This window comes from Ursus arctos, unplaced genomic scaffold (genome assembly GCF_023065955.2).
Source record: "Ursus arctos isolate Adak ecotype North America unplaced genomic scaffold, UrsArc2.0 scaffold_20, whole genome shotgun sequence".
In the NCBI taxonomy this organism is placed as follows: domain Eukaryota; kingdom Metazoa; phylum Chordata; class Mammalia; order Carnivora; family Ursidae; genus Ursus; species Ursus arctos.
In genome coordinates this window covers 7,004,726-7,029,983 of record NW_026622875.1, presented here as the reverse complement: position 1 = coordinate 7,029,983, position 25,258 = coordinate 7,004,726, and the positions used below count along the sequence as shown (strand labels likewise).

Sequence of the window (25,258 nt, the reverse complement as noted above, 5' to 3'; positions counted from 1 at the left end):
TTTGTATTGATTTGTAAACTATTGGCCATTTAAAAATGGTATTAATGTTCATATTATATTTCTCAGGGAGAAACATCAAAGTCCAGCCATTGAACGTGGAAGGAGATCAAATGTTTTTGTGGACAAACTCAACATCAAAGGATCACCTGTGACAATCAACAAAAAATAAATAGCCTTGCATTTGATTTGTTTAGTTTTGATTGTTTTAACAGAGAAAGTAATGGTGCTGGGTTATACACATAAGACCAATCTCTTGTTAAATCAGTACTGTACTTAACTTTCTTCTGATATCTGAATGTTCTTGGATGTGCTAGCTTTATATTGTCCGTACTTTAGGAGTAAAACTTTGATATTCAACAACTTAAGTAAGTTGCTAAACATTCTATAAAACTCTTAAAACATACTAATTTTTAAAGCTGATTTTGCTTACCCAATTATCGCCCTATTGGCTATGTATTCTTTTATATATTCAAGATTGAATGTACAGCTAGCTAGGTTTATCATATGTATTAGTTATAAGAAAGTAAAATGTTAAAAAACAGTCTCAGTTTTCACTAACACAATACTACAGTGATGTTAATAAAGGTAAAATTATTTAAATCAGATTTTATGTGTTATATAATAGCCAGCTAGCTTTAAGATTTTAAAAAATAAAGCGAAATTATCCTAGTACTGTTTTATGAGAAATTATTTTGATAAATTACATTGAAATAATCAAATAATTCTGAATTTTAAGGAAAGATTTTAAATTGCTAGTATATATGAGTTTTATTCTTATTTCTTTACACAGTGTATTCCTTTTTGTTCCATATTACATTCTTAACATTCATCAGACTTTACATTGATCTTTCTCTTTAACTTCTTAAGGTAGCATATTTCTGCTCTCCTTTCCCACAAACAGCTTAATCTGTCTCCACAGTTAACATTCGGAGTGTCCTTGGAGAAACTCTGCTCAGCCTTTTTGTGACATTTAGAAAAATGCATTTGGTATTCTGTAAACCTGAATGATTGATTGTCTCAAAATTTCTTAGACAGGTGATATGTGTGTTTGAGCAAGATACTTAATTCAGTCGTTCCCTTTTATACCATTTAAAAATTCAGCTTGAGCTTTTTTATTCTAGAATTCAAGCATTAATCTGTTTTTAGGAAAAGTTTGAAGTTTATGAGAATATAAAATCTTAACCCTTAAGTTTTGGTTGTTTCAGAGGGGAAAAAAGAAAATCCACTATCACTCTATAATCCTAGTATCTTGCTTTCTTCACTTTGGAAATAGAACTATGTGATTGTGCTTATATTCTCCTAGTTTTCCATATTACATCCTGTTAATTTTATCAGTGTGTTTCATGCCTGTAATTAGTTATTAGAATAAGATGCATACATGTCTGTTCATTTTTATAACAAAAAGTAATTGAGCATGTATTAATTAAAGATGTTAACATTTTCCTCTTATGCATACTTTAGTATACTAATAACATTGGGAAGTTGTCATAAAGCATAAATTCTAAATAACACTTCTGCATAAATTTACTTGATAGAGAAAATCCCAATAGAATAGATGTTGTAATTATTCTTTTTCTGCTTAAATCATTACACTGATGATAACTTGAGTCAGTATATTCAAATATGAAAACACACTTTAATAAATAATTGTATTTAAAACAGTGTAACTTCTACACATCATGTAGCAGTTAGAGCATTTATAGCTATTTTTTCCCTCCCAATTTGTTTATCATAGAAAGTAAACAAAAATTGAATTAAATATATATTTCTTCTTATGACACAGTGCTTCATGTGGGGCCACCCATAAAACTATGTGACATAGATTAAATGTCAATTCTTTATGTTCACATGTTGCTGAAATTGCCTCTTTTCAGAATTATTTTTACCAGGGCGCCTGGGTGGCTCAGTCGTTAAGCGTCTGCCTTCCGCTCAGGGCGTGATCCCAGGGTCCTGACATCTAGCCCCACATCAGGCTCCCTGATCTGCTGGGAACCTGCTCTTTCCTCTCCCACTCCCCCTGCTTGTGTTCCCTCCCTCACTGGCTGTCTCTCTCTCTCTGTCGAATAAATATCTTTAAAAAATAAAAAAAATAAAATTTTTTTAAAAAGAATTATTTTTACCATACTGCTGGAGTCAACCGTGTAAGAAGAAGGTTCTCTGTAGCTTGTAGTTCATATTATTTTTCCTTTGTGGACAACCATTGATCTTTCTGGAACCCTCGATCTTTTGGGAATGGAAAGATAGCAACAATTTGGTGAATGTGGCCTTGGCAATGAGGCCAAATTGCATACTTACACTCCTTGCTACATTAGAGGTTTTCCTGGTACCTAGCAGTCTCAGTGATAGGTTTCCATTACTCTATCTTTATGACTCCATTATCCTTACTGTCACAAGGGCAGGAGCACATTGGGGCAGGAGCACATTGGAATCAGATGGTGCCCTAAATGTGGCATTATGATGATGATGGTATTTGGAGCACTCCTGAGCTCAGGAGCACTGATGAGGGTGGAGCGCTCCTGAATAGGATTAGTGCCTTTATAACAGAGACACTAGAGAGCTCCCTTACCTTTTTTTTTCTTTTAAGATTTTATTTGTGTATTTGACAGAGAGAGGGAGAGAGAGCACACAAGCAGGGGGAGCGACAGGCTTCTTGGCGAGTGGGGAGCCCAACTCGGGACTCAATCCTAGGACCCTGGTATCATGACCTGAGCCAAAGCCAGACACTTAACCGCACCCAGGTGCCCCTCCCTTACCCTACTTCTGTTGTTTATAAGCCACTATATTGTTTATGGTATTTTTGTTGCAGCAGCCTGAATGGACTAAGACAGTGGTCTTAGGCTGATAGGGCTAGGACAATTTAGAGATTCTACTGAAGTGTGACCTAGACCCTCACTGCAGTGAATTAGGATCTTCAATTTTTTAATAATGTACATGTCTGAGACCTCTTGAGTCCCTTCTGTCCCTGATTACATGGAATTTGCTGTAAATCTGCATTCTGGTGATTTGTCCCCAGGATCATGCTTATTGTCTCTTGCAGTTTGGGGGTTCTGATCAGACTTTGGTGTCCTCTGGCAAATTTGACTTTAAGCACCATCTCCTATCTTCTGACTACTTGCCTACCATCTTATATTATTTTTCTGTGAAAATTTTCCTCAGTCTTGTCACTTGTATGAGAAGTTTGCTTTGGGAGAGACTTTCCAACTACCCATGTAGTTTGCATAAAAAATGTGGATAAGTGCATTTAAATAATAGCTTTTGTTAGTATAATTATAAGAAGAAAGTTTTCAAGATAAAAGAGGAAATTTTAAATATGATTGAATGATTATAAGGTTTATGAAGTACTTTTTAAAAAGTTTTATGAAATATATCTGATAAATAGATGGATTTGGGTAAAGGAATGAATATTTGAAGGCAACTATATGTCTTCCAGTTTTTATTATGTAAAATAAATGCTAATAAAATCTTCTAGTTTTTATAAAACTAAGGTTGAACTCATGATTTAAACTTTCCAAATTTCCTCTATTGATCTTATGGGTCAAATAAGTTATCATTGACTCCATCAATTGTGTAAGATTACAAAATATAAAATGGTGTTTATCTACATAAATTTGCAATGCAGATGTCTTTTAAAGGGGTTTTAATCTTACATGATTATTATAATACTATTATAAGGACTGAATGTGTTAGTTAAAGTTGTAATTTTTCAAATTCTTAGTTAACTTTTCCAGAGCTTAGAAAATAAATTAGTCCTTGGACACTTGGACAGTTTCTATGTAAAAACTGATACAAGATTTTGGTCACTGAAGATAGTTTCAATTTTCTTAGAGATTATAAAATGACTATGAATTTACAGTGTGGAAATGTTTTGGATGATATTGTATATGTGTATTCTGCCACTTTAAAACAACAGAAGTAGGGGTGCTTGAGTGGCTCAGTTGGTTGGGCGTCTGATTCTCAATTTTGGCTCTGGTCATGATCTCAGGGTCGTGAGATCCAGCCTACATAGGGTTCTGCATTGGGCATGGAGCCTGCTTAAGATTCTCTCTCTCCCTCTGCCCTGTGCCCCCAGCAAGCTCTTGCTCTCTCTCTAAACACACACACACACACCTTAACAGAGATCATCTATAATATGTACTCATAAAAATTTAGCTAGACAGTTCTTGGTTTTCTATCTTCCAGTTTTCTTTTTGGAGTAAAGAAAACTTGATTACCTTGGTTAAAAGTGATTAATACAAATAAGAATATATTCAGTATAATAATTACAGAATAATATGAATATATACAAATATACACATGATAATGAGCATGAATTTTTACTTAAGGAAACTATTAGTTTGTTAAAGTGATTTTAGTGTAGTAGATATACTATTTTATGTAACAATTATATCTTTAACCTTAATTTTATGATCATTTGCATAATTATGTATTTATATATTTTAAACATACATATAAAGGCTTATAAAAACTGAATTTTTGAAAGTCTATAAACAAGGGCGCCTGGGTGGCTCAGTCAGTAAAGTGTCTGCCTTCAGTTCAGGTCATGATCCCGGCATCCTGGGATCAAGGCCAGTGTCAGGCTCCCTGCTGTGTCAGGCTCCCTGGCTCCCTGCTCAGCGGGGAGCCTGCTTCTCCCTCTCCAGTTCCCCCCTGCATGTGTTCCCTCTCTCCCTGTCTCTGTCAAATAAATAAGTAAAATCTTAAAGTCTATAAACAAAAAAGTTTATTTGGTATATTCAACATTGATTTATTCCTCAGTTTACAAATCCTTTATTGCAAATTAATACATTGATGACATACAAAAAGTAAATTTGAAATTCATCATTGAAACTTTTTCTTTTCTCATCCCCTGTAATTTACTCTGATTTCTATTTATTTGTTCTCATTTAACTAACACTTAGCACCTAGCATATGCCAAGGGATACAGAAATTAACAAAACCAAATCAGCCTCCTTATGGAACCTACATTCCCATTGGGAAAGCCGGACAATAAACAGGGATGTGAAAATGTTTGAATATATCTGAGAAGTGTTCTGAAGGAAAATGAAACAGCATGAGAAGATAGAAAGTGGGGAGCCTGCTGTTTTAGAAAAGTTGGCTAGGGAACATCTCATTGATGAGGTTATTGAAAATAAAGGAAAGAGCTGCCACCGTATCTAGGGAAGAGCAAAGTCTCTGGTTACCCGAGGATCAGCAAGGAGGCCAATGTGGCTGGAACAGAACCAGCAAGGGAAATAAGGCTATGTCAGCTTGGCTGCTGAAGCAGGGCCTTTGTAGGCCCTTACCCTGAGGGGGAGAGGAAGCCATTTCAGAATTTTTTAAAAATTTAGTTATGAAAAGTTTCAAACCTACACAAAAATAGAGATAACGGCAACAATGAACTCACTGGATGGAGTATTTTCAGCAGAGAAATGACAGAGTCTGGCTGAAAAGGATCCCTCTAGTTACTATGTGAGAATAGACTGAATTGTCTCCGGGCAGAAGCAGTGAGATCCTTCAGGAAATCTCTTACAGTAATTCGGTCGAGAGATGGCAGTGTCAAGAGGCGGGGAGAAAGCGCAGGTCCTGGATCTATTTTTGAAAGTGGTGCCTCTGACATATGGGGACAGATGTGACCGGAGGTGTCAAAGAGTGGTGTTGAACTGACTAACGTTTTAGGTCTGGGCAACTTGAACGGAGTTCACATTTTCGAAAGAAAGACTGCAGAAGAAGGTTTTGGGGAAGAAGATGAGAAGCTCCGTTTTGGACGTACTGAGTAACACCTGTAAGAGATCTAACTGGAATCCTCTAGGATGCTGTCTTCCATATGGACTGAACACGTAACGTTTAACATCGAAGGATGAACTTTCTGAAATGAGAAAAAACATAATTGATAGTTCATTTTTCCACATTCTTTTCAGTCATGTTTTTTTTTTTTTTTTTTTTTTTTTTTTAGATTTTATTTGAGAGAGAGAACATGAGCTTGGAGAAGGGGGGGCGAGGGCGAGGGAAAGTGAGAAGTAGACTCCCCACAGAGCAGGGAGCCCCATGCTATTCTCCATCCCAGGACCCTGAGCAGAAGGCAGATGTTTGACCAACTGAGCCACTTAGGCGCCCTTCAGGTCATGGCTTAGAATTTTTTTTTTTTTTTTGTATTTGTAATAACATAGATAACAATTTTGCTTTTTTTTTTTTTTCATTTAAATTCTGTTATAAACATTTCTCCACATTGCTATATTGGTGTGGCTGTTCAAGCAGGGCCTTCTAGGCACTTTGCAGGGGAGAGGAAGCCATTTCAGATTTTTTAGAAGTTATGAAAAATTTAAAACCTACGCAAAAGTAGACATGACGGCAACAATGAATACGCAAAATAACCACGTTTCAAAGGTTGCATTTTTCTAGGAACGTGCAAATGCTTGATTAGCTCGCCAAAGCGACTGCACTTTCTCTTCCAAGTCCACAGAGGGCGCGAGGGCAGCGGAGGGGACTGCTCTGCGCTGAGGTCCGGAAGTCCCTCCTCTCTCCTTTCCTGTCTCCTCCCCCGCGTCCTTCGACCCGGAAGCCCTCTTCCGGCACTTCTTGCCAGCGTGACTTTGAGCGCTTCCCGGTGTGGGTCAGGTTGCTGAGCGGACCCACAACTGCCGGACTTTGACGCTCGTTCTGCGCTTGCCATGAGACTGCTGGGAGCAGCCGCCGCCGCGGCTTTGGGGCGCGGGCCGCTCCCGCGGGTCCCCGCCACCCTGTCCTGGCAAGGGAAGCAGGTACTGGAACCCGGCGAGGCGAGACCGAACCAGGGACTGCATACGGGACCTTGCTGTCCCTCCAGGGCTGGGGAACAGTGATGCCTTCCCGGGGACCTCCTGACAGCTCTGGATACGAGGTGTCGTGCCTCAGTGCTGAAAAGCCTTTCGGTACCTGCACATCCTCGTTATTCATGAGCTGCGGCTCGGTGCCCTGGGAGAGTGGGCGGACGGGCCACCAAATTACGGTTCAGCCTCTCTCTCTCTCTCTCTCTCTCTCTCTCTCTCTCTCTGTTATACCTTAAAAAGAAGTGACTGGAGTGACGGTCAGAATAGCTGAAAAATTCGTGTGTTCAGGGTTCGAACCCAGGGCTTCTGACTCATTATCGAGTGCTCTTTTTACTGCACAGTACCCCTGGGCTGTGGACGGCCCTCTTTGGGCCGACCCTGGGTGGTTTTGGCGTTCGAACTTCCCAGTACTTTTCTTTGATCGTATTTCTGCCTTTTGCGGGGGATGCGGAGTGGAGTAGGTTTGGGTACGAGTTGAGCCTTTCCTAGGACGCAGACACGTTTGCTTTCGTTGCTGGTATTCATGGGATTTCATCTAAGTGCCTGTTCACCAGAATCCATTTAGTATTTGACCACCTTTTCCAAGTTCTTCTGTTTCCCTTTCCCCGGAAGTGCTGCAGTGTATTTTAGATGTGCGGTCCTATAGGGAGAGGTTTAGATTTTAGATTGTGTCTTGATTACATAAAATGCAAGATTTTCCCTTACCCCCGCCTCCACCAAAATGAAATAAAGTTTTTTTCAAGAGTAATTGTTTTTGTGCAGAAGGAATTGGAAAGCTTTTGTGGGCTCCCTTGGAGCTGTCCGCACCTCAGCACAGGGCATATGTGTTGGAAAACACGCTTGCTGGCTGTGAACTACAGTAAGGGAGAAGGGGGGGTGGGGAGTAAAATTTAAAACATGTGTTTCCTATTAAAGTAGTTGTTGGAAGTTGTCTTTCTGGTTTTATCAGCCTCAGCATGTTTTCAAACCTGTGACATTTGGAAAAGTATCTGTCCCTTTTTATTTAACTAGCTTATCTGAATATATTTTTCTGATTGATTTATTTTTAAGAATGTGTATGTCCTTTCTGTCCTCTCTTGCAGCTTCTCCTCTGGTTACAGGAGTTGCAGTTTGAGGCATTCCTTCTTTTGCCTTTCCAGGCTATCACATGACGTTTTGTGTCCACTGAGATTCCTGGGTGGAAGGATCCCAACCTCTCATAAAAAGTGCATTGATTTAAGTTCTAATTTTTCCAGGTTAATTGGAAAGTCTGCCGATGGTGTTCATCAGGAGTGATTCCTAATGAAAAGATACGAAATATTGGAATCTCAGCTCACATTGATTCTGGGAAAACTACGTTAACAGAACGAGTGCTTTACTACACTGGCAGAATTGCAAAGATGCATGAGGTATGGGGTTTATGGTTGATTCCAAGCTACTTAGAGCTTGGTTTTAATTGTTTAGCAGTTATGATTTAATAAAGCATCACAAAACCTAAAAGGTTAAAAGAATGGTTACAGTGGATCTTTATCGAGGTCCCGTCACAAAGGGGATACATAGCTCAAACTGGCTTGCAGTGTTGTGAGGAATCTTCCTAGAAACTATGAGTATCCTCAGTAGATTTTTTAGGAATGTTAAGTCTCCACCTGAAACTAATATAACTGTTAATTATACTTCAATTAAAAAGTCATGTGTATACTTAAGCAGCTGTTAAAGTTGTATTTACATATTTTTTAATGTTATGGAAAGGTGTTTATAATGTTAAGTGGAAAAGGGTTTAAAACTATATATAGTATGATGTTAATAATTACAAAATACATTCATCAGGGAAAAAAATTTTTAACTTGAAAGTCTTCTAAAGAAATTACCATATCATTGAGTAACTTAACTCTCCATTTCTTCAGATGAAGTTCATTTTGTTAAATCACGTATTTTGAAAGCTGAATCCTTCCCACCCAGGCCTCAAAATCCACATGTCGTAGAGCAGGGACAAATCTGTCCTTTGAGCATCTGCTCATGGACTACCACTAGGCTGGTGGACAGGAACGGTGCAGAGGAAACGAGGTTGGCTCTGAGACTGAGGCGATTGCTCTATGTTAGCCATTGCTGGAAACAGCAGTGGAAAGAGGGTTAGAGAGTAAATAGAGGACAAAACTTGTAATCACTTTTCTGTTTCACAAGATATGTTCTGACGATAGCCTTCTCTAAAAATTGCTTCAGTTAACTATCTGTGTTCTAGTTCCATCTCAGTAAAGATTTCTTTCCTTCTTGGGATGCAGGGACAGGGGACTCTGAATTTCTGTGCTTGTGTTTAGGTGAAAGGTAAAGATGGCGTTGGTGCTGTCATGGATTCCATGGAACTAGAGAGACAAAGAGGAATCACTATTCAGTCGGCAGCCACCTATACCATGTGGAAAGATGTCAATATCAACATCATAGATACTCCTGGTGAGCTGAATTCTTATTCTTATTGTTGCAGCTTGTTTTGACAAAAGCTCATTTAATTCTTTACTATGGCCCAGCTCATTTTTGAGTGTCAAATGATATTTAAAAGTGTGACTGTGAATTCGTGTTGGAGAAATCTGACTTGGGACCTAGAGCACTTCATCATTATTTGTTTTCCTTAAAAAACAGTGCAAATGAATTGTGAGTGGGAAGGTTCTTGCCTGTTGAAAGCTGTAGCTGATTTAAAGGTGCCCATGCCCTCATAGTTTTTTGAAGAGATGGGCCCCTGGACCTTATGGTGAGTAAATAGTATGGTGTTCTAAGAATTCCACATTCTAATTAGAAGACCTATGTCATGAGCAGAGATACAAAAGCTTGTAATCGTGCATGTTACAGAAATTCATACTTTAAGACCCTCACACTTCTTTGTCTCCATTTAGGACATGTGGACTTCACAATAGAAGTTGAAAGGGCCCTGAGAGTGTTGGATGGTGCAGTCCTTGTTCTCTGTGCTGTTGGAGGGGTGCAGTGCCAGACCATGACTGTTAATCGTCAGATGAAGCGCTACAATGTTCCTTTTCTAACTTTCATTAACAAATTGGACCGAATGGGCTCCAACCCTGCCAGGGCCCTGCAGCAAATGAGGTACTGAGCCTTAGAAAGAATAGGAGGGGCTGTGATGATTTGGATAAGAAACCTTACATACAGAAGGACAATTAATTCAGTGTCATTAAGCTTTATTCCTAAAAAAATTTTTTCTCTAAAAAATTTATTTATCTGAGTGACTTACTGTAGTAAAAGAAACAACGAGGTCAGCAGTTTGGTTTGTGGTGTGATCTCATGAGCTACCTTCTCTGTAGAATGGGGAAAACATGATTTAAATTGTAGGGAGGTTTAAGGTGAGTTCAGAAAACAGTCTGGCGATTCACTGTTTTGCTGTGATTAGAGAATAATGTAGTGTGGATTCTAAAAGTACTTTATATGTTTAGGCCAACCTAGAGGGTCATCTTCTGTGTTAACCTTTGCTGGAGAAATTTTAATTAATGCCCTTAAGTAGTATGGTGTATTCCCTTGGGTTCATATGGTAACATACTTGCTAAGACATAGTAACACTTCTTTCTGTACCAGATGTAACTGAGTCATGGTTGTAGCATTTTACACTTTACCCAATAGTGTATGTTTCACATGGCCTTTGAAAAGAGTGGAAGTTTCACTTTTCACCTTTGGTAGATGTGTAAATGGAGCTCTCAGGTTCCTATTCATATTTTAGGGCCGATGAAAATAGTAAAGTTTGTGGTAGTGGAGAGACCAAGAGTGATTGATGTGTCCGATGACGAAGGATGTGGTGTGAAAGAACTTAAAGTGACAGTATTGCTGTGTGCATTGATGGAAGTGTTGTATTTGGGAATATGAGCATGAAAGTTTTCTTTATTGGGTATTTGTAATAATTTCTTGGCAAAACAAAACCTTTTCACTTTTTGTCCTTTTTACTTATATTTTACTTGTACTTGGCAGTGGATAGACTGTTTCCACCAAGTCTTTGAATTCCAGGAAAATTCTCTTTTAACATTTGACTACTGCAGTTCTCTTTCTGCTGTACTCCCTTTTATCTGCATTTTGTAACTCCTTTTAAACAGATTTTAGAACTTCTGGATCTCATCTACATGTATTCACTTTTCTACCATACATTCTCATACATTTTGTTTCTTCTCATTTTGGATTGGGTTATGAGAGAATTCTTGAGGTCAGTCTTCCAGCTTACTAATCTGATAGTCATCTGTGTCCCTTCTGTTAGCCTGTTTTTTTTCTTTTTAATTTCTGCAATTATGTAATTAATTTCTTAAACTTTTTTATTGCATCGTCTTCATTAATAGAGAGGTAGTTACTTCTCAAATCTGTACATTTTATTTTAATAACTCTCTCCTTGGAAGTTAATATTGTTTCTTGAGCTCACACCCCTCTTTCAAGCTATTGGTAACCTTCAAATATTTGTTGATTCTTAGTTATCTATCCATAGTTACAGATGGGGGCCTAGAGTCTAGACTAAACAATGGTAGCCAGAGCATATTTCTTTTGAGTGAGAATTCCTGCCAGTGAATCTCTTCGGTAGCCGTGCCTGATTGAGGGTACCGGCTGATGATGAATGTCTGATTTTTAACATGTGTGCTAAAAGTTCTCCTGTAGGAACTTCCTCTTCAGATAACTGTACTTAGCTTTGCTAGAGTCGGCTGATCTAAGAAGGAGAGATGGGCAAGGTGATCCCACTGTCCTTTAATTTTCTGACCAACCACCTTTGACTTGTTCTTCCCCCTTATGTTTTTGATCCAGGATATTCTGGGGCTCTGATGGGAAAATACTTATTTTAGAGTTCTTTTATTGCCTAAATAGGGTTTTGGCTTCCTGAGCATGGTGAGTTTGGTTGTTCCCAGCTGTTTTATATTTTCTGTTTTGAGCGCCTGATGATACACCTCTCAGTTCCACAACATCTTTTATTTTTATTTGTCATTTCAAAGGGATTTACGGAGGACATATGTATTTTTGTTTGGTAAACATATGTATTTTTATTTTTCAGGTCTAAACTGAGTCAAAATGCAGCATTTATGCAGATACCCATTGGTTTGGAGGGCAATTTTAGAGGTATAATAGACCTTATTGAGGAACGAGCCATCTATTTTGATGGAGACTTTGGGTAAGTTAAAAATGTATTATTAATGTCTTACATTTTAAAAAGCATCAAAGAGAAGAAAAAGGATGATTTCTTTAAACATAGACAAAACATCTTTTTAAAATGTGGCTGGAGGAATATACTCCAAAATGATTGTGTTTTAATGCCTTTAATCCTAGTTGCTTCCCATTTTGCTTAGTATTCATTCCAAGGGAGAGTATGTTACTTTTTGGGTAATTTATATCATGTTATGATATGCATGGTATGGTGAAAGGCCTTCAGCTTGGGCTAATAATGTATCTCTTTTTCCACTTGTTCATTCATTGATTCATTCTGCAGACTTTTATGGAGTAGCTGCTGTGTCCTGGGTATTGTGATAAAAACTGGGAAAAAATATGGATCATGCATGTTCGCTCTACTTTATAAGACTAGAAAGATAAAATGATAATATGTAAAAAGCAGTTAAAAATAGTACAAATATGGTTTGGATAATGGATAATATAAGAAGCAGATTGGTAATTTTTTGACATGGCATTTGATCCATCAATGAATTTTAAGTGACGTCTACATACAAAAGTGGTTATCAAAATTTGACATTCAGAAAAATCACCTGAGAGCTTGTTAAAACACATGCCTGGATCCACCTCCAGAAGATTCTGATTCAGTAGATCAAGGGTGGAACCTGGAATTTGCATTTCTGGAAGGCTCTCAGGTGATGCTATCATTTATGTGACCACATTATAAGTGGCACTGTTTTGGACAATGTGGGAAGTCATAAATGACCCTTCATTATGAGGAGTGGCCCCAACAGCCTAGCAGTTTCTCCGGAGGTAATTCCTGAGAGGTTTGCTTTCTCTGCTTTCTCTGCTGTGAAACTGGGATTGCTAGTCTGGGAGGTGGGTGAATGGTGTCGTGTTCAGTTAACTATCATTTATTCTCATCAGCTGTCTTGTAGGCAGGGAAAGGGTGTAGGCTGTCTAGTAGATGAGGTATTTTTCTCACTTTGTGTGTGATAATAGTGACTATAGTTTATCTACTATTTCTTAGAATGTAAGGCCCAAGAGGACAGGGATATTTTATCAAGTTATTCAGTGCTGTCCCCAGCCCTAGAACTTGCTGGTACACAATATGGACTCAGAAAATATTTGTAAATGAATGAATAAATCCACTTTCCCAAAGTTACCAGGGCACACGTTTGTCTCCTAAAGTAAAGGCTCTTAAACTTTGTTGTATGCCCCAACCACAGATGAAATTTGTTAATATACCTGCCCCCTTTCCCAGCCCTAGACCTCTGGGTATATAAATTTCAAGAGGACCCGCAGCTGATTCTGACATAAGAGGCTAAGAACCAGGGAGCTTGACAGGAAGGATGAAATTATGATCTGAAGGCTGTGAAGAGGTTTTTTGGGGATAATAGGAATTATTTTCTGACTATATGCAGTAGGCTTCTTTTACTTTTTTAATTTAGGAACATGTTTTCTGAAAAGCTTATTTTTTTACATTAGTTTCCATTTTTAAAGAAATACTTTGAAACCTTTGAGACTGATGTTTTTAAATATCAAGTATATCCATTTCTCAGTTGTGCATATTTTATTTGTAACTCTTAACCTATCCCTCCCCCAGCGAAATGGAGACCTGGGGCTAGGGTTGAAGAGTTTGTCATATTTAGTAACCTTTTTTTTTACTATAAAGCATTCTGTGTTAAAATTGTGTGATTGGGTTTGTTATTAATGGGAAGGAACAGAGTCAGGTCTCTATTCCTCCTTGTTAGTGACTGTGATATTCTGATTAATTTGGTTAATAGAATTTTCAAGAGTCCTATGAGCCTAAGAATCAGAAGGCCTTTGAATCTTGGCTCTTACATTTACTAGTAGCACAGCCTTTGCAGTTTGCTGTGCCTGTTTAAATATTTTTGCCCACTATTCTGTCTAAATTTTAAAGATCTGCATTAGTCTTACTTGCCACTTTAATGCAAATACATCAGAGCTCTTTCTCATCTATAAAAATTTTTTAGCCATTAGGGTTTATCTTTTTCATTGGTGCTTTGTAGTGTTTAATTGAATATCTTTACAGTAGTAAAATAAAGCATTTCTTTTCTTAGTCAGGTGGTGCGATATGGGGAAATTCCAGCAGAATTCAGGGCAGCAGCAGCTGACCATCGGCAAGAGCTGATTGAATGTGTTGCCGATTCAGATGAGCAGCTTGGTGAGATGTTCCTGGAGGAAAGAATCCCCTCAGTTTCTGATTTAAAGGCAAGTGCTCTCAAAATAAGTCTTGCAATAACAAAAAAAAGAGGGTGGGGTTTTTTGTTTGATTTTATGTGGGTAAGAGACATGATGCTTTTATGCCTGGGTTTTATTAATGAAAGCTGAGTGAATTTAACATTGTTGGTTTTTTCAAAAAATACTTGGTATGGCACATTACTTTTTAAGTAATGAGTTCTGTAACATCTTAAAATGGGAAAGGAGTCATAGTTCTAAAAAAGAAAAGATATTTAAACATCCAACCTTTTGAGTATATCTTAAGAAAGAAGATAAACAAGTGTTACAGCAATAAGACAGGTTAAGTGACAAGGCTGCTGAGTGTTTGCAGACCAAATGTTGATACTTGTACTGTTTAGAAGGCTGTATACATTCCTTCACTTGATCATTTAGCTCCTTAAAGTAAAAAGATCTCTGCTTAAGACTGGTATTTATTTTTCAAATAGAGAATTTTTCCATAGGAGACAAGCAGATGGCCAGTAAGCACACGACAAGATGCCCGGCATCACTGGTTATTAGGGAAGGCAAATCAGAATCGTGAGATGTCACTTTATCCACTAGGACAGCTATTATTTAAAAAAAAATTTTTTTTCTGTTAATGATAGTAAAATAGCAAGTATTGGTGAAGATGTAGAGAAATTGGAACTCTTGTGCATTGCTAGTGGGAATGTAAAATGAAGTAGTCACTGTGGAAGAAGTGTGGCCATTCCTCAAAAAATTAAACCTAGAACTATGATATGGATCCAGCAATTTCACTTCTGAATAATATCCAAAAGAATTACCCAAATAGGTATTTGTACACCTGTGTTGAGAGCAGCACTATTCATAATAGCAAAAAGCTGGAAACTATTTATTTATTTATTTATTTATTTATTTTTAAAGATTTTATTTATTTATTCGACAGAGATAGAGACAGCCAGCGAGAGAGGGAACACAAGCAGGGGGAGTGGGAGAGGAAGAAGCAGGCTCCCAGCAGAGGAGCCTGATGCGGGGCTCGATCCCATAACGCCAGGATCACACCCTGAGCCGAAGGCAGACGCTTAACCGCTGTGCCACCCAGGCGCCCCAAAAAGCTGGAAACAATTTAAATTCCCATCAGTGGATGAATGGATAAACCAAATTAGTTTATACCTACAATGGGCTATGATTTAGCCTTAAACCAGAATGAAATTCTGATATGTAGCGTGGACGAACCATGAAGACATGCTAAATGACATGAACTGGCGTCAAAGGACAAATATTGTATGGTTCCACCTAAATGAGGTACCCAGAATAGTCAGAGTTCCTAGAGACAGAATAGTGGTTACCAGGGGTGGTGGCACAAGGCTGGGTTACAGAACAGAGAGTTCAGGCAGTACAGAGTTTCCATTTGAGATGATGAAAAAGTTCTGGAGATGGATAGTGATAACGGTAGCATGGCAGTATAAATGTACTTAATGCCACTGAACTGTATACTTAAAAATGGTTAAAATGATAAATTTTATGTTTATTTTACCATTAAAAAAACTGAACTTATTTTGCAGACCACATGGTAGGCTTAGCAGAGATCAGATAAATGGTTACTGTAAGACCTTGCACAATGGAGTTTATAGTAGGTCAGATGCACAAGGAAAGAACCCTATCGAAGCTGAGGATGCTTACTAATATATCTCATAACTTGAGTCCTTTAGCTTTCACAAACTATGTAGGAAGGCATAGGTCAAGCATTGTGTCCTGGTAACCACAACACAGAGTTAGGTTTTTATCTATTAAAGGGCATATGTCAGAGGTCCCCTAGACCATTCCCAGGTTCAGTGATTCACGAGGATTGCTCAGAGTTCTCAACACATTATCATACTCATGACTATGATTTATTACAGTGAAAGGATACAAAGCAAAAACAGCAAAGGGAAAAGACACAGGTGAAATCCAGAAGAAATCATGTATAAGCTTCCAAGAGTCCTCTGCCAGTGGAGTCATGGCAGGGCACGCCTCATTCCTCCAGCAGTGAGTTGTGACTGTACCGTGAATCTCATCTGTTAGAAACGCGGTGCCTTCGGTTTGATTAGGGGCTAGTCACAGACATCCTCTGCCTCGAACGTACCCAGATTCCAGACTTCCAGGGGGAAAGCAGGTGTTTAGCATCCACTCCATTGTTTATTCAGATAGTGTAGTCACAGTGAACCATTCTGGGAATGCTGGGAACCCTCCTGAAATCCAGGTTCCCAGACACCAGCCAGGGGGCCAGCCTTGTAAACAGGCCTTTCTAAGCATAGCCGATTCGGTGCTGCCATGTTTACTGTTTTCTGCAGAGGATACGTGGGTATACCTCTGTATTGTTGGATATATTATTAGGGACAATGGAAAGGCAACACCTTTGAAGTGTGAAAATGGTTCTTAGGAAAACAAGGGAAATTTTTGGAAAAATAAAGCTTTGTTAGGCTGTATTAGGATAGTTGTAATTTTTTTTTCTATTTATCTACCACCCTCCTGTTTTTCTGTTGTAAAGTAAATGTCGTAAGATTCTTCTGTGTCCCTACTTGCATGTAAGGGAGGGGTGGTAAGTCAGAGTTGTGGTCCTGTGGCTTAAGGGAGCTTAAGTGGTTAGTGACCTAGCCATTTCTGGATCCTGGCAACAGCGAAAGCAAGCTTTTAAGATATTTTCAAATAGTAATTGCTTTCTTGCCATGCACATTTCCCCCTTTCTTATACTCCCTTTATTGTATGCAGCTGTTATCCTACTTTTCACTGTGGTGATGTTTAGAAATTGTGGTTGTAAGTGTTTTGCTTTAAGGTTTTTTTAGGATAACTAGTTTTCTATTTTTTCATGAGGACTGAGAAATAATTGTGCACTGGTTCCCTATTTCTGCTGTGGCAGCTTGTGGCCACAGCACTGCTGTTGACCTCTTTCAGCTGTGAGGACCTAAAGTTAGTTCCACTGCTTGCTCTCCAAGACCTGCTTAGCCAGGAGGGCCACCTGTGGCACGCAGCTGGGACACATTCATAGTGCTTGCACTAGGGTTGAGGTAGGCCTGGAGGTCGTTATTTTAGAGCCTGTTACTCTCATGGCTCTTAATTTATGAGTGATCTGTACTACTTGGCTTCCTGTAGGTATGTTATTTAAAAAAAAAAACATCTATTAAATTTTTTTAACAGATGATATTTTCGTAGGTTTTAAACATTTAAAAGTATACAAAGGTACACAGTAAAGAAAAAATCTCCCATGTCTCCTATTTGCCTAGTTCTCTGCCTCCTCCCTAAAACAGTTTACCAGCTAATAGTTTTTGGTGTATCTTTCCAGAGATACTGTGTGTGTGTGTGTGTGTGTGTGTGTGTGTGTATTACTTTTCCTTATGTTTTACATAATTGTTAGCATACTGTTTACACATTTCTATGTGTGTGCCTATTTTCTATGTGTATATATATTTTTTGTCATTTTGAAAATTAGTGACATTCCAAGAGTGTTGAAAGCATTTATACATTAAATAGCTTCCTAGCCTGAAGAAGGAACCAATTTTTTTTCTTGTATTTTGACCTTAAGTTATAGAGGACCCGATCTGATTCTAGTCTCCACTATAGCCCGTACTCCAAAAAGTGTCATTTCTCCTCTTTCCTTTCCCTCTCCCGTCCATTTTGGTGGCTGCTATTGGTTGGGCCCGTCCCGCATCTAAGGCAGGAAGATGATGGCCGCAAAGAAAACAAAAAAGTCTCTGGAGTCGATCAACTCTAGGCTCCGGCTCGTTACGAAAAGGGGGAAGTACATGCTGGGGTACAAGGAGGCTCTGAAAATGATCAGACATGGCACAGCGAAACTGGTCATCCCCGCCAACAACTGCCCAGCCTGGAGGAAATCTGAAATAGAATACTACGCCATGTTGGCCAAAACTGGTGTCCATCGCTGCAGTGGCAATAATATTGACTTGGGCACAGCATGTGGGAAATACTACAGAGCATGCACACTGGCTATCATTGATCCAGGAGATTCTGATATCATCAGAAGCATGCCAGAATAGGCTGGTGAAAAGTAAATCACGCAAAATTTTTCTTTAATAAAACTGGCCACAGCTTGTTTAAAAAAAAAAAGTGTCATTCCTTTTATTCACTTGTTGGTTTGTAATTGATCTGAAATACAAAACTTTTTTTTAAGGTTAACTGTTAATTTTTTTTTTTTTTTTGTAGTGTGCAATCCGAAGAGCTACTCTAAATAGGTCATTTACTCCTGTCTTTTTGGGAAGTGCGCTGAAGAACAAAGGAGTTCAGCCTCTTTTAGATGCTGTTTTGGAATACCTCCCAAATCCATCTGAAGTCCAAAATTATGCTATTCTCAATCAGGAGGAGTAAGTCTTAGAAGCTGAATCTTAGTTTATGCAGAAATACGTTAACATTTATGCACTATGAAGGAATTTAAGAATGGTACTTTTGATTAAGCTGTGTTTGTGGGGTTTTCTTCCCCATAATTTATGAAAAGCAATTGCCAGTTTCTATTTGGGTAACACTTTTGACACATAAAAAACTATTATACCACTTGCCATATCATATTCTGTTTGTGAGTTAGAAGTATGATTTATTATCTACCAAGGTTTACGTCATTAGTAAGTTTTTTCATTTGGGACTAGCCGTTTTCAGCCACACCAAAACAACAGCAGCAACAACAAAAACCTTGAACTTTGAAAAAAAAACAAACTTTTTTTTAAGCTCTCATTGATTATTTTTCTTTTCTTTCTCTGCCATTTTTGTGTTTTTTAAATCTGTTCTGGTCCTCTCGTAGTAACTAAGCCCTGAGAAGTTATTCTTACTGATCTTTTCCAGTGAAATTTCACTTATGTGAGGTCGGAAATCTTTAGTACGTATATGCTTTTTCTCAGATATACTCTGATGAAACAAAAGGATATAAAATAAATATCAAATAATGCATCTCACAGATTTCTGTTTTTTTTAAGTGACTCAAAAGAGAAAAACAAAATCTTAATGAACTCCGAGAGAAACAGTTCCCACCCATTTGTAGGCCTGGCTTTTAAACTGGAGGTAAGTTGCTTTCTAATGTATTTAATTGCTGTATGTGGAAATTTTCTTTTAAGGTCGTCTCTCTGTTACAAAAAGACTTTGTTACAAATTTCTCTGCTGAAAGTTACTCCCCCTTCTCCCCTTTCCATACTGCCTCTGCCGGAGAAAGCTGCTGTACTAGGCCCACACTCAGCTGTGGGGCATTATGCTCCGCCCCCTGAGGGAGCCGTATCTACTGTTACTCGGGATTCTTTTATATGGGAGAGATGCCTTCTCTCCCCCATTTATATTTTTATTCAGTCATTTCTTTATATTAGTGTGGCCTCATAGATATGTATTTTGAGTTCTAATGAGTAGTGTGTGATTTCTTTTGTTGTGCTGGTTGGCCGGGTTTGGCCATTGGAGCTCTTTTAGCTGCTCCTGTGTCCTTTTGACATTCTGCAATATTTTGTTCTTTTGAATACTTCCTGACTTTGTGGGACTGCGGGATCCTCCACATTTATCCTCCCTGTCTCCACCCTAGAATCAACTGTTTCTCTAGGTGCCTCGGTTCCATTTCTTGTAATCGAGAATGTTATTAGGAAACCAAGATTTGGGCACCTGGGAGTACTTTTTGTTAAGTTGTTCTTGCTTCTGTTCATACTATTTTAAAGGGGAAAGAAGGTGGTTAAGTTAGTGTTATTTCTGGGATGGGATTATATTTTGGGGGCTTTCAGTTTTTAAAATTTTTACAATATATTTATTACTTCTAAAAAACATAATTTTAAGTTAAAAAGTACAAATAACACTGTGGTGACAATTTTTATGGGTAAAGCTTTTAAAAATATACATTTAGGAATGTTGTCTTAGGATTCCTGGAATGGCAATTACTGAACTAAAGGAATGGGATGTTTTAATATTTAATCGTTTATTGCCAGGTTTCTTTCATATTTCTGAGTCTTTATCAACATTATTATTTTAAAATTATTACTGGTTTTATAAGTGAAAGTTAATAATTCATCTTGCTTTAAGTCCTTTTTTGTAAATAGTATTTTATATCTTGCTTTATTTCCTAATGGTAGAGAACATTTTTCCATATATTGATTATGCAGTTACAATTCCTCCTTGCAATGGAGTCACTTCTTATTTTTAAATTAGTGTTAAAGTGTTTACTAAATGATCTTTCTCTAATAAAGCTTATTTTTAAAAACGATCAGCAGTTTAAAATTTATAGTGAAATGTATCAGTCTTTTGTAGTTCTCTCATTTTTAACCTTAGAAACCCTCTTCTTTGTATATATTTCATAAATGTTTTCTACTTTTTGTATGACGGTTCTTTTTTCATTGTTAATTTAACTGGAATTTGTTTTGCGGGGTCCTGTGAGGTGGACTCTAAATGTGTCTCCTCTGCCTCCAAATAGAGGACCAGTTGTCCAGCTCCCAGTTTTGCAACAATGCTGTACTTTTCCATTGTTCTGTCTCTTGTCTTCATCATCTGTTGACAAATGTATTTTACATTTTAGGTATTTTTACTCTGTGGGCTAGTCAGTTTAATTTGTGCTACTTCTGTACCTTTTAAGTTTGGAATATTTAGTATGTTTGTATATTGGTCATGGTTAGCTTCTTCTCATTGCCATAATACTTCAGAAATTTCTATTTTTATCCATTTATTCTTATTAATCATATGTTTAAAAATTCCTCTTGGGATTTTTATTGCTGTTGTGTTAAACCTGTAAATTAATATGGGAAGAATTGGCAACTTTTAAAACATTGGTTAGTGGTAGTATTGAGGAGTTGATTCTTGATTATTTTATATTCAGTTACTTTAAAGAATGCTTATTTATATAGCTTTCTAGGTTCTATGTCAAAAGTTTTTTTTTTTAGATGTATAGTCTTAACATTTCTAAATATATTTTTGTTGTCTTTGTATAATTATAACTTATTTGTGTTTTATATCTTAATTGTATTAAACCAAACTTAAGAAATAATAATAGAAAGCAGAAGGATGTTACCTTATTGCATACACAATTTAAAATTATTTTCTAATTTTTATTTTAGAGGCATCAGAAGTAGTACCAAAAAGATCAACAATAACCATCTAACTCATGTATATTTAAAGCTAGTATTTAAGTATTTCAGACAATAAGCCAAAGCATGTATAAAATATACTACTAAAATTGATAGGGAATAATTGGAGGTTGTCGTGAAGTTTTTCCTCTTAATTTTGATTCTTAAGTTTGCTTATTCTTCTTTCTGCTTTACCCAATCTTGACTTGTAGGCTGGGCGATTTGGACAGTTAACTTATGTCCGCAATTATCAAGGAGAGCTGAAGAAGGGTGACACCATCTACAACACAAGAACAGGAAAGAAAGTGCGGGTGCAGCGGCTGGTTCGCCTGCATGCTGACATGATGGAGGCAAGTATATGTCTTTCCTGGCAGATCAGAAATTTCTCTAATGCAGGTGAAATAGATCTACCTTCTTGGTATCCCGACCCCACAAGAAAGTCACTTCTATTTGAATATTTTTCTAGCTTCTTCCTTTTTACTTAGTTGTGCTATAATTCTGATGGAGCACTTTGGTATGGGCTAAATTGGCAGATGTTCAGGACACATTTTATACACTGTGATTAGCTGTATTTCCTCAATGGCCGAGGTTAAGGAGAAGGGCCAGTCAGTTCCCTAAGACTTAGAACCCAGAACCCAAGATTTAGCACCTTTCTCAAGAGCTGTCATTACAAAGAGTGTAACAGATTGGGACAGTGGAACTGTGGTTCTCGAAGGTAATTGAGAGTAATCAGTTCACACACAGTGTCCCACATTGTTCAGTGAATTTACTTTCAGAAATATGGCCCCGTGTGAAAAGCCCTGTTGAATCCCAGAGTTTTTTATTCCTGTTATAGAACGAACACCCCCAGAAGGATCATATAGGTGCTCGAATCCGTCTGAAGATTGAGAACCTCTCAAGGTCTTATCTGGGAAATAAACTTTGATTTATGGCTTGAATTTTTGAATTGCCTCTGAATCTATTCTAGCCTTCTATGTGGTCTTTTAGGGTTAAGCCTTAGTAGAAATGCCGAGTGTGTGGGGTTGTCTCCTACTCCTGCTCTTTCCCCAGTCAGCTCTATATTCCTAGAGAAGTTTATTAGTCTGAGCAAACTCTTAACGACATTCAGAAATTTGTGGTAGCCATAACTGTCTCTCCTGGAAGATGAATAAGCAGTCTTTCAAAATTGGATGTTATTGCTGTTCTGTGAGATAGGCAGCAGGGGGCCTGATACAGGGATTAGTGATTGTCACAGATGTTTTTATGGGCCAGAGGCTACGAGATGTTTACATCTGTGGACCGATAGAGACTCAGGCACCCTTGTCATTCACAGCCACAGCTGTTATGAATGAGCTGTCAGTATAAATGGACAAAAACTAGGAAGCTTAAGAGGCACCAGTGCTTTGTTCTTAGATTTCCTGTGTTTATTTGACTGCTTGCATCTGTGAGAAATTAAGGTTATTTTAAGTACAATGGGCTGAATTCTCCCGCCTTTGTTTTCAAAACTTCCTTTGCAGTTTTTCCTTGTACATCTCCGTCTTGCATATCTCATTGTTGGACTGTCGCAGCCCATGTACGACATCCTTTTTAATCCACAGAAATCCCTTCGGCAGTATAAGGCTGTGTTCTGTCAGTACTACAGATCCTCCCGCTAGTGAGGCCATAGCTCTGAGTTTCTGTGTAAAGTAAAATCTTGTCAGTTGAGATGTGGTTTAAATAAAGGCCCTATTCAAGGTAAATCTTGCCTTGGTTGATGATTGGTATTACATTGGTTCTAGCAGATCCATTCTCTGTAGAATGCGTGGTGAGATGCTGCCATGTGTGTTTATGTACAGTGTGTTCGTTGTGCGATCACTCTTCAGTTACCATGTCCTGATTTGTATTATTTGCAAGTACTATTTTGTGTTCTTTATTCAGGATGTTGAGGAAGTGTATGCAGGAGACATCTGTGCGTTGTTCGGCATTGACTGTGCTAGTGGAGACACATTCACAAACAAAAGTAACAGTGGCCTTTCTATGGTAAGTCATTTAATTTCGAAGCTGTTTATCACTTGAGTTTTAGAAGTCTATGTGTTTGTGTAGTACATTTAGTAGTTCAGAAAAACAATCACAGAACTTTTCATTTATTGCCACAGGGATCACTATAGGTTTGTCTTGGCTCTTTGCATGTCAGTTAGACAAGTGCTCTGTGTAAGCTAACCTATCTGGTTTTTCTTAGTAAAATGATTCCACAGTCCTCTAAGGTTTAGTGTGGAGGGAAAAATCTTCACTAGATACACCTGAACTGTGTGGCGCTGACTCCTCTACTCAGAGATTTGCTTTCCCATTGCGGATTCCTCTCTAATTCCTATCACTAGGATCAGGCTGGTCCCAGTGGATGGCCACTTACGAACATAACAGCCAGAGTGGGCCCTAGCCTCAATCCCCCAGAGAACGGTAACGTGTAGACTAGGGGATAACAGAATGGAACCTTGCTCAACCAGACAGTCTGACTTACTGCACACAGCCTTCCCTGTGGAACTCAGAGGTCCTTTTTCATGACTGAGGGGTCCCGAAGGGAAGAGCATGCTTGGGCACTTTCTGCCTTGAGTCCCCTTCACTCACTTCTCTCTTTTGCCCCTGTAGGAGAGTAGGCTCTCCGACAGTATGATCCTCTCTCCATGGGGGTGGTCCCTCTCCTGAATTCAGTAAAGAAAGAATATGAGTACGTTCGGGGTTGGGTAATTTGCCATGAAGAAATTTACAGTGGGTCATTTACATAAGAACTGGTCCAGCCCTAACAGATGAGCACTATAATAGTCCCTGTATTATGTGATGAATTAATAATTTTATAATTTAGCTTTTCTGTAAAAGATATTCTCTGATGTCTATGGTTTTACAGGTTGATTTAAGATACTACAGGAAATCAAAATCTATACAGGTTTTTGGGGGATCTAGAGAAGGGGCATGGTGTGTAAACAAATATTGTTGATAAGGCCTTGTCTAAATACTTTTATTTAGTAATATGAAGGACTGGAAGTTGTGGGAAGTGCTTAGGCTTTGAAGCAAATAGACCTTGATTAGAGTCTCACCTCTGCGGAGTTATTTTGTCTTTCCAAGCCTTTAATGATTTTATTTGTAAAATGGGGATAATAATATCTGCTTGTCAGAGTTGTGACTGAATGAGGTATTGTATGTATAAGGAATCTAGTGCCCTTTCTCTGTTTTATCAGTTGTGGTATATTTTGATTAAAGTAATTTATCAAAAGACAGCAACAGCTCGTGTAGCCACTAGCCAATAAGAATTTTACATCTTGGCATTTGGGTTCATTACGATTATGTTTAAAATGAATGTGTCGATAAACTTAAGGGTCTTAAACAGTTATAAACAAGTTATTTTTGTTATTTTGGAAGGGAGGAGATCGTGTAAATATATGCATTTATTTATTAATGTGTTATATTTATATTGATATATTTAATACAAAGCAGACCAAGATATGTATTGTCTAGCATAAACATGTTGACTAGTATTTGTCCTTTGTTCTTTTGTAAGTAGCACATTAAAATTAGTCCATCCCTGACCCAAACAGTGCTGTATTTGAATTCTTCTCTTTTCTTTTAAAAAATATTTTAGGAGTCAATTCATGTTCCTGATCCTGTCATTTCAGTAGCAATGAAGCCTTCCAACAAGGTAGGATTTTGGTTTCAGTCTCAGTACAGCACAATAAAAACTTGAGCTCTTTTTTATCTTTCTCCACAGTGCACATAGTATCTTGTGATAACCAGCAGTCTTATGGTCTCTATTTCTTCTTTTGGTATTGAGATCACCTTCTAAAACTACCAGTCTCTTGGTAATAATTAGTTCTCACTATATCTGAAAAAATTGATGGTATTAAATAGGCACAAGACTGTGCTTTCTGACTCTTTACAGTATCTTGGCTCCAAAGTGGTAAGAATATTTTCCTATATCCAGATCATAAAGGAATCGTAAAGGAAAAGGGGGGAACAGGGACATTTGTCCTAAGTTGTAAAACCTCGCTGAAGTACATTAGATTACTACATGGGTTAATTGCCTCATGGATTATAATACATCTCTGGATTTGAGGTAGTTATAAAGTATATGTCTGATTATAACAT

General features: G+C 37.9%; 3 protein-coding genes across 6 annotated transcripts in view; all 3 read left to right on the top strand.

Annotated features, from left to right (window-relative positions):
• MLF1 (myeloid leukemia factor 1) overlaps window positions 1–3,480 on the top strand; it is a 34,162-nt gene extending 30,682 nt beyond the window's left edge. For all 4 annotated transcript variants that reach the window (XM_057315932.1, XM_044383517.3, XM_057315933.1 and 1 more), the window contains one exon: window positions 67–3,480. In XM_057315932.1, the coding sequence (XP_057171915.1) occupies window positions 67–169 (103 nt within the window). In that variant the 3' untranslated portion in view covers window positions 170–3,480. The remainder of the gene's footprint in view (window positions 1–66) is intronic.
• A 3,027-nt stretch (window positions 3,481–6,507) lies between these two features.
• GFM1 (G elongation factor mitochondrial 1) overlaps window positions 6,508–25,258 on the top strand; it is a 42,555-nt gene continuing 23,804 nt past the window's right edge. Inside the window, exons 1-11 of the mRNA XM_026497374.4 lie at window positions 6,508–6,737; window positions 8,021–8,173; window positions 9,080–9,212; window positions 9,650–9,854; window positions 11,782–11,898; window positions 13,976–14,126; window positions 18,294–18,451; window positions 19,055–19,139; window positions 21,376–21,513; window positions 23,060–23,161; window positions 24,756–24,812. Of these exons, the coding sequence (XP_026353159.1) occupies window positions 6,648–6,737; window positions 8,021–8,173; window positions 9,080–9,212; window positions 9,650–9,854; window positions 11,782–11,898; window positions 13,976–14,126; window positions 18,294–18,451; window positions 19,055–19,139; window positions 21,376–21,513; window positions 23,060–23,161; window positions 24,756–24,812 (1,389 nt within the window). The 5' untranslated portion in view covers window positions 6,508–6,647. The remainder of the gene's footprint in view (window positions 6,738–8,020; window positions 8,174–9,079; window positions 9,213–9,649; window positions 9,855–11,781; window positions 11,899–13,975; window positions 14,127–18,293; window positions 18,452–19,054; window positions 19,140–21,375; window positions 21,514–23,059; window positions 23,162–24,755; window positions 24,813–25,258) is intronic.
• LOC123000937 (60S ribosomal protein L30-like) lies at window positions 14,133–18,197 on the top strand. Its single transcript, XM_044383519.3, has one exon. The coding sequence runs from the start codon at window positions 17,795–17,797 to the stop codon at window positions 18,125–18,127; it is 333 nt and encodes a 110-aa protein (XP_044239454.1). The 5' UTR covers window positions 14,133–17,794; the 3' UTR covers window positions 18,128–18,197.

Coding starts and splice junctions, on each gene's coding strand:
- LOC123000937 (XM_044383519.3), top strand. CDS start 17,795: ATGATGGCCGCAAAGAAAACAAAAAAGTCTCTGGAGTCGATCAACTCT.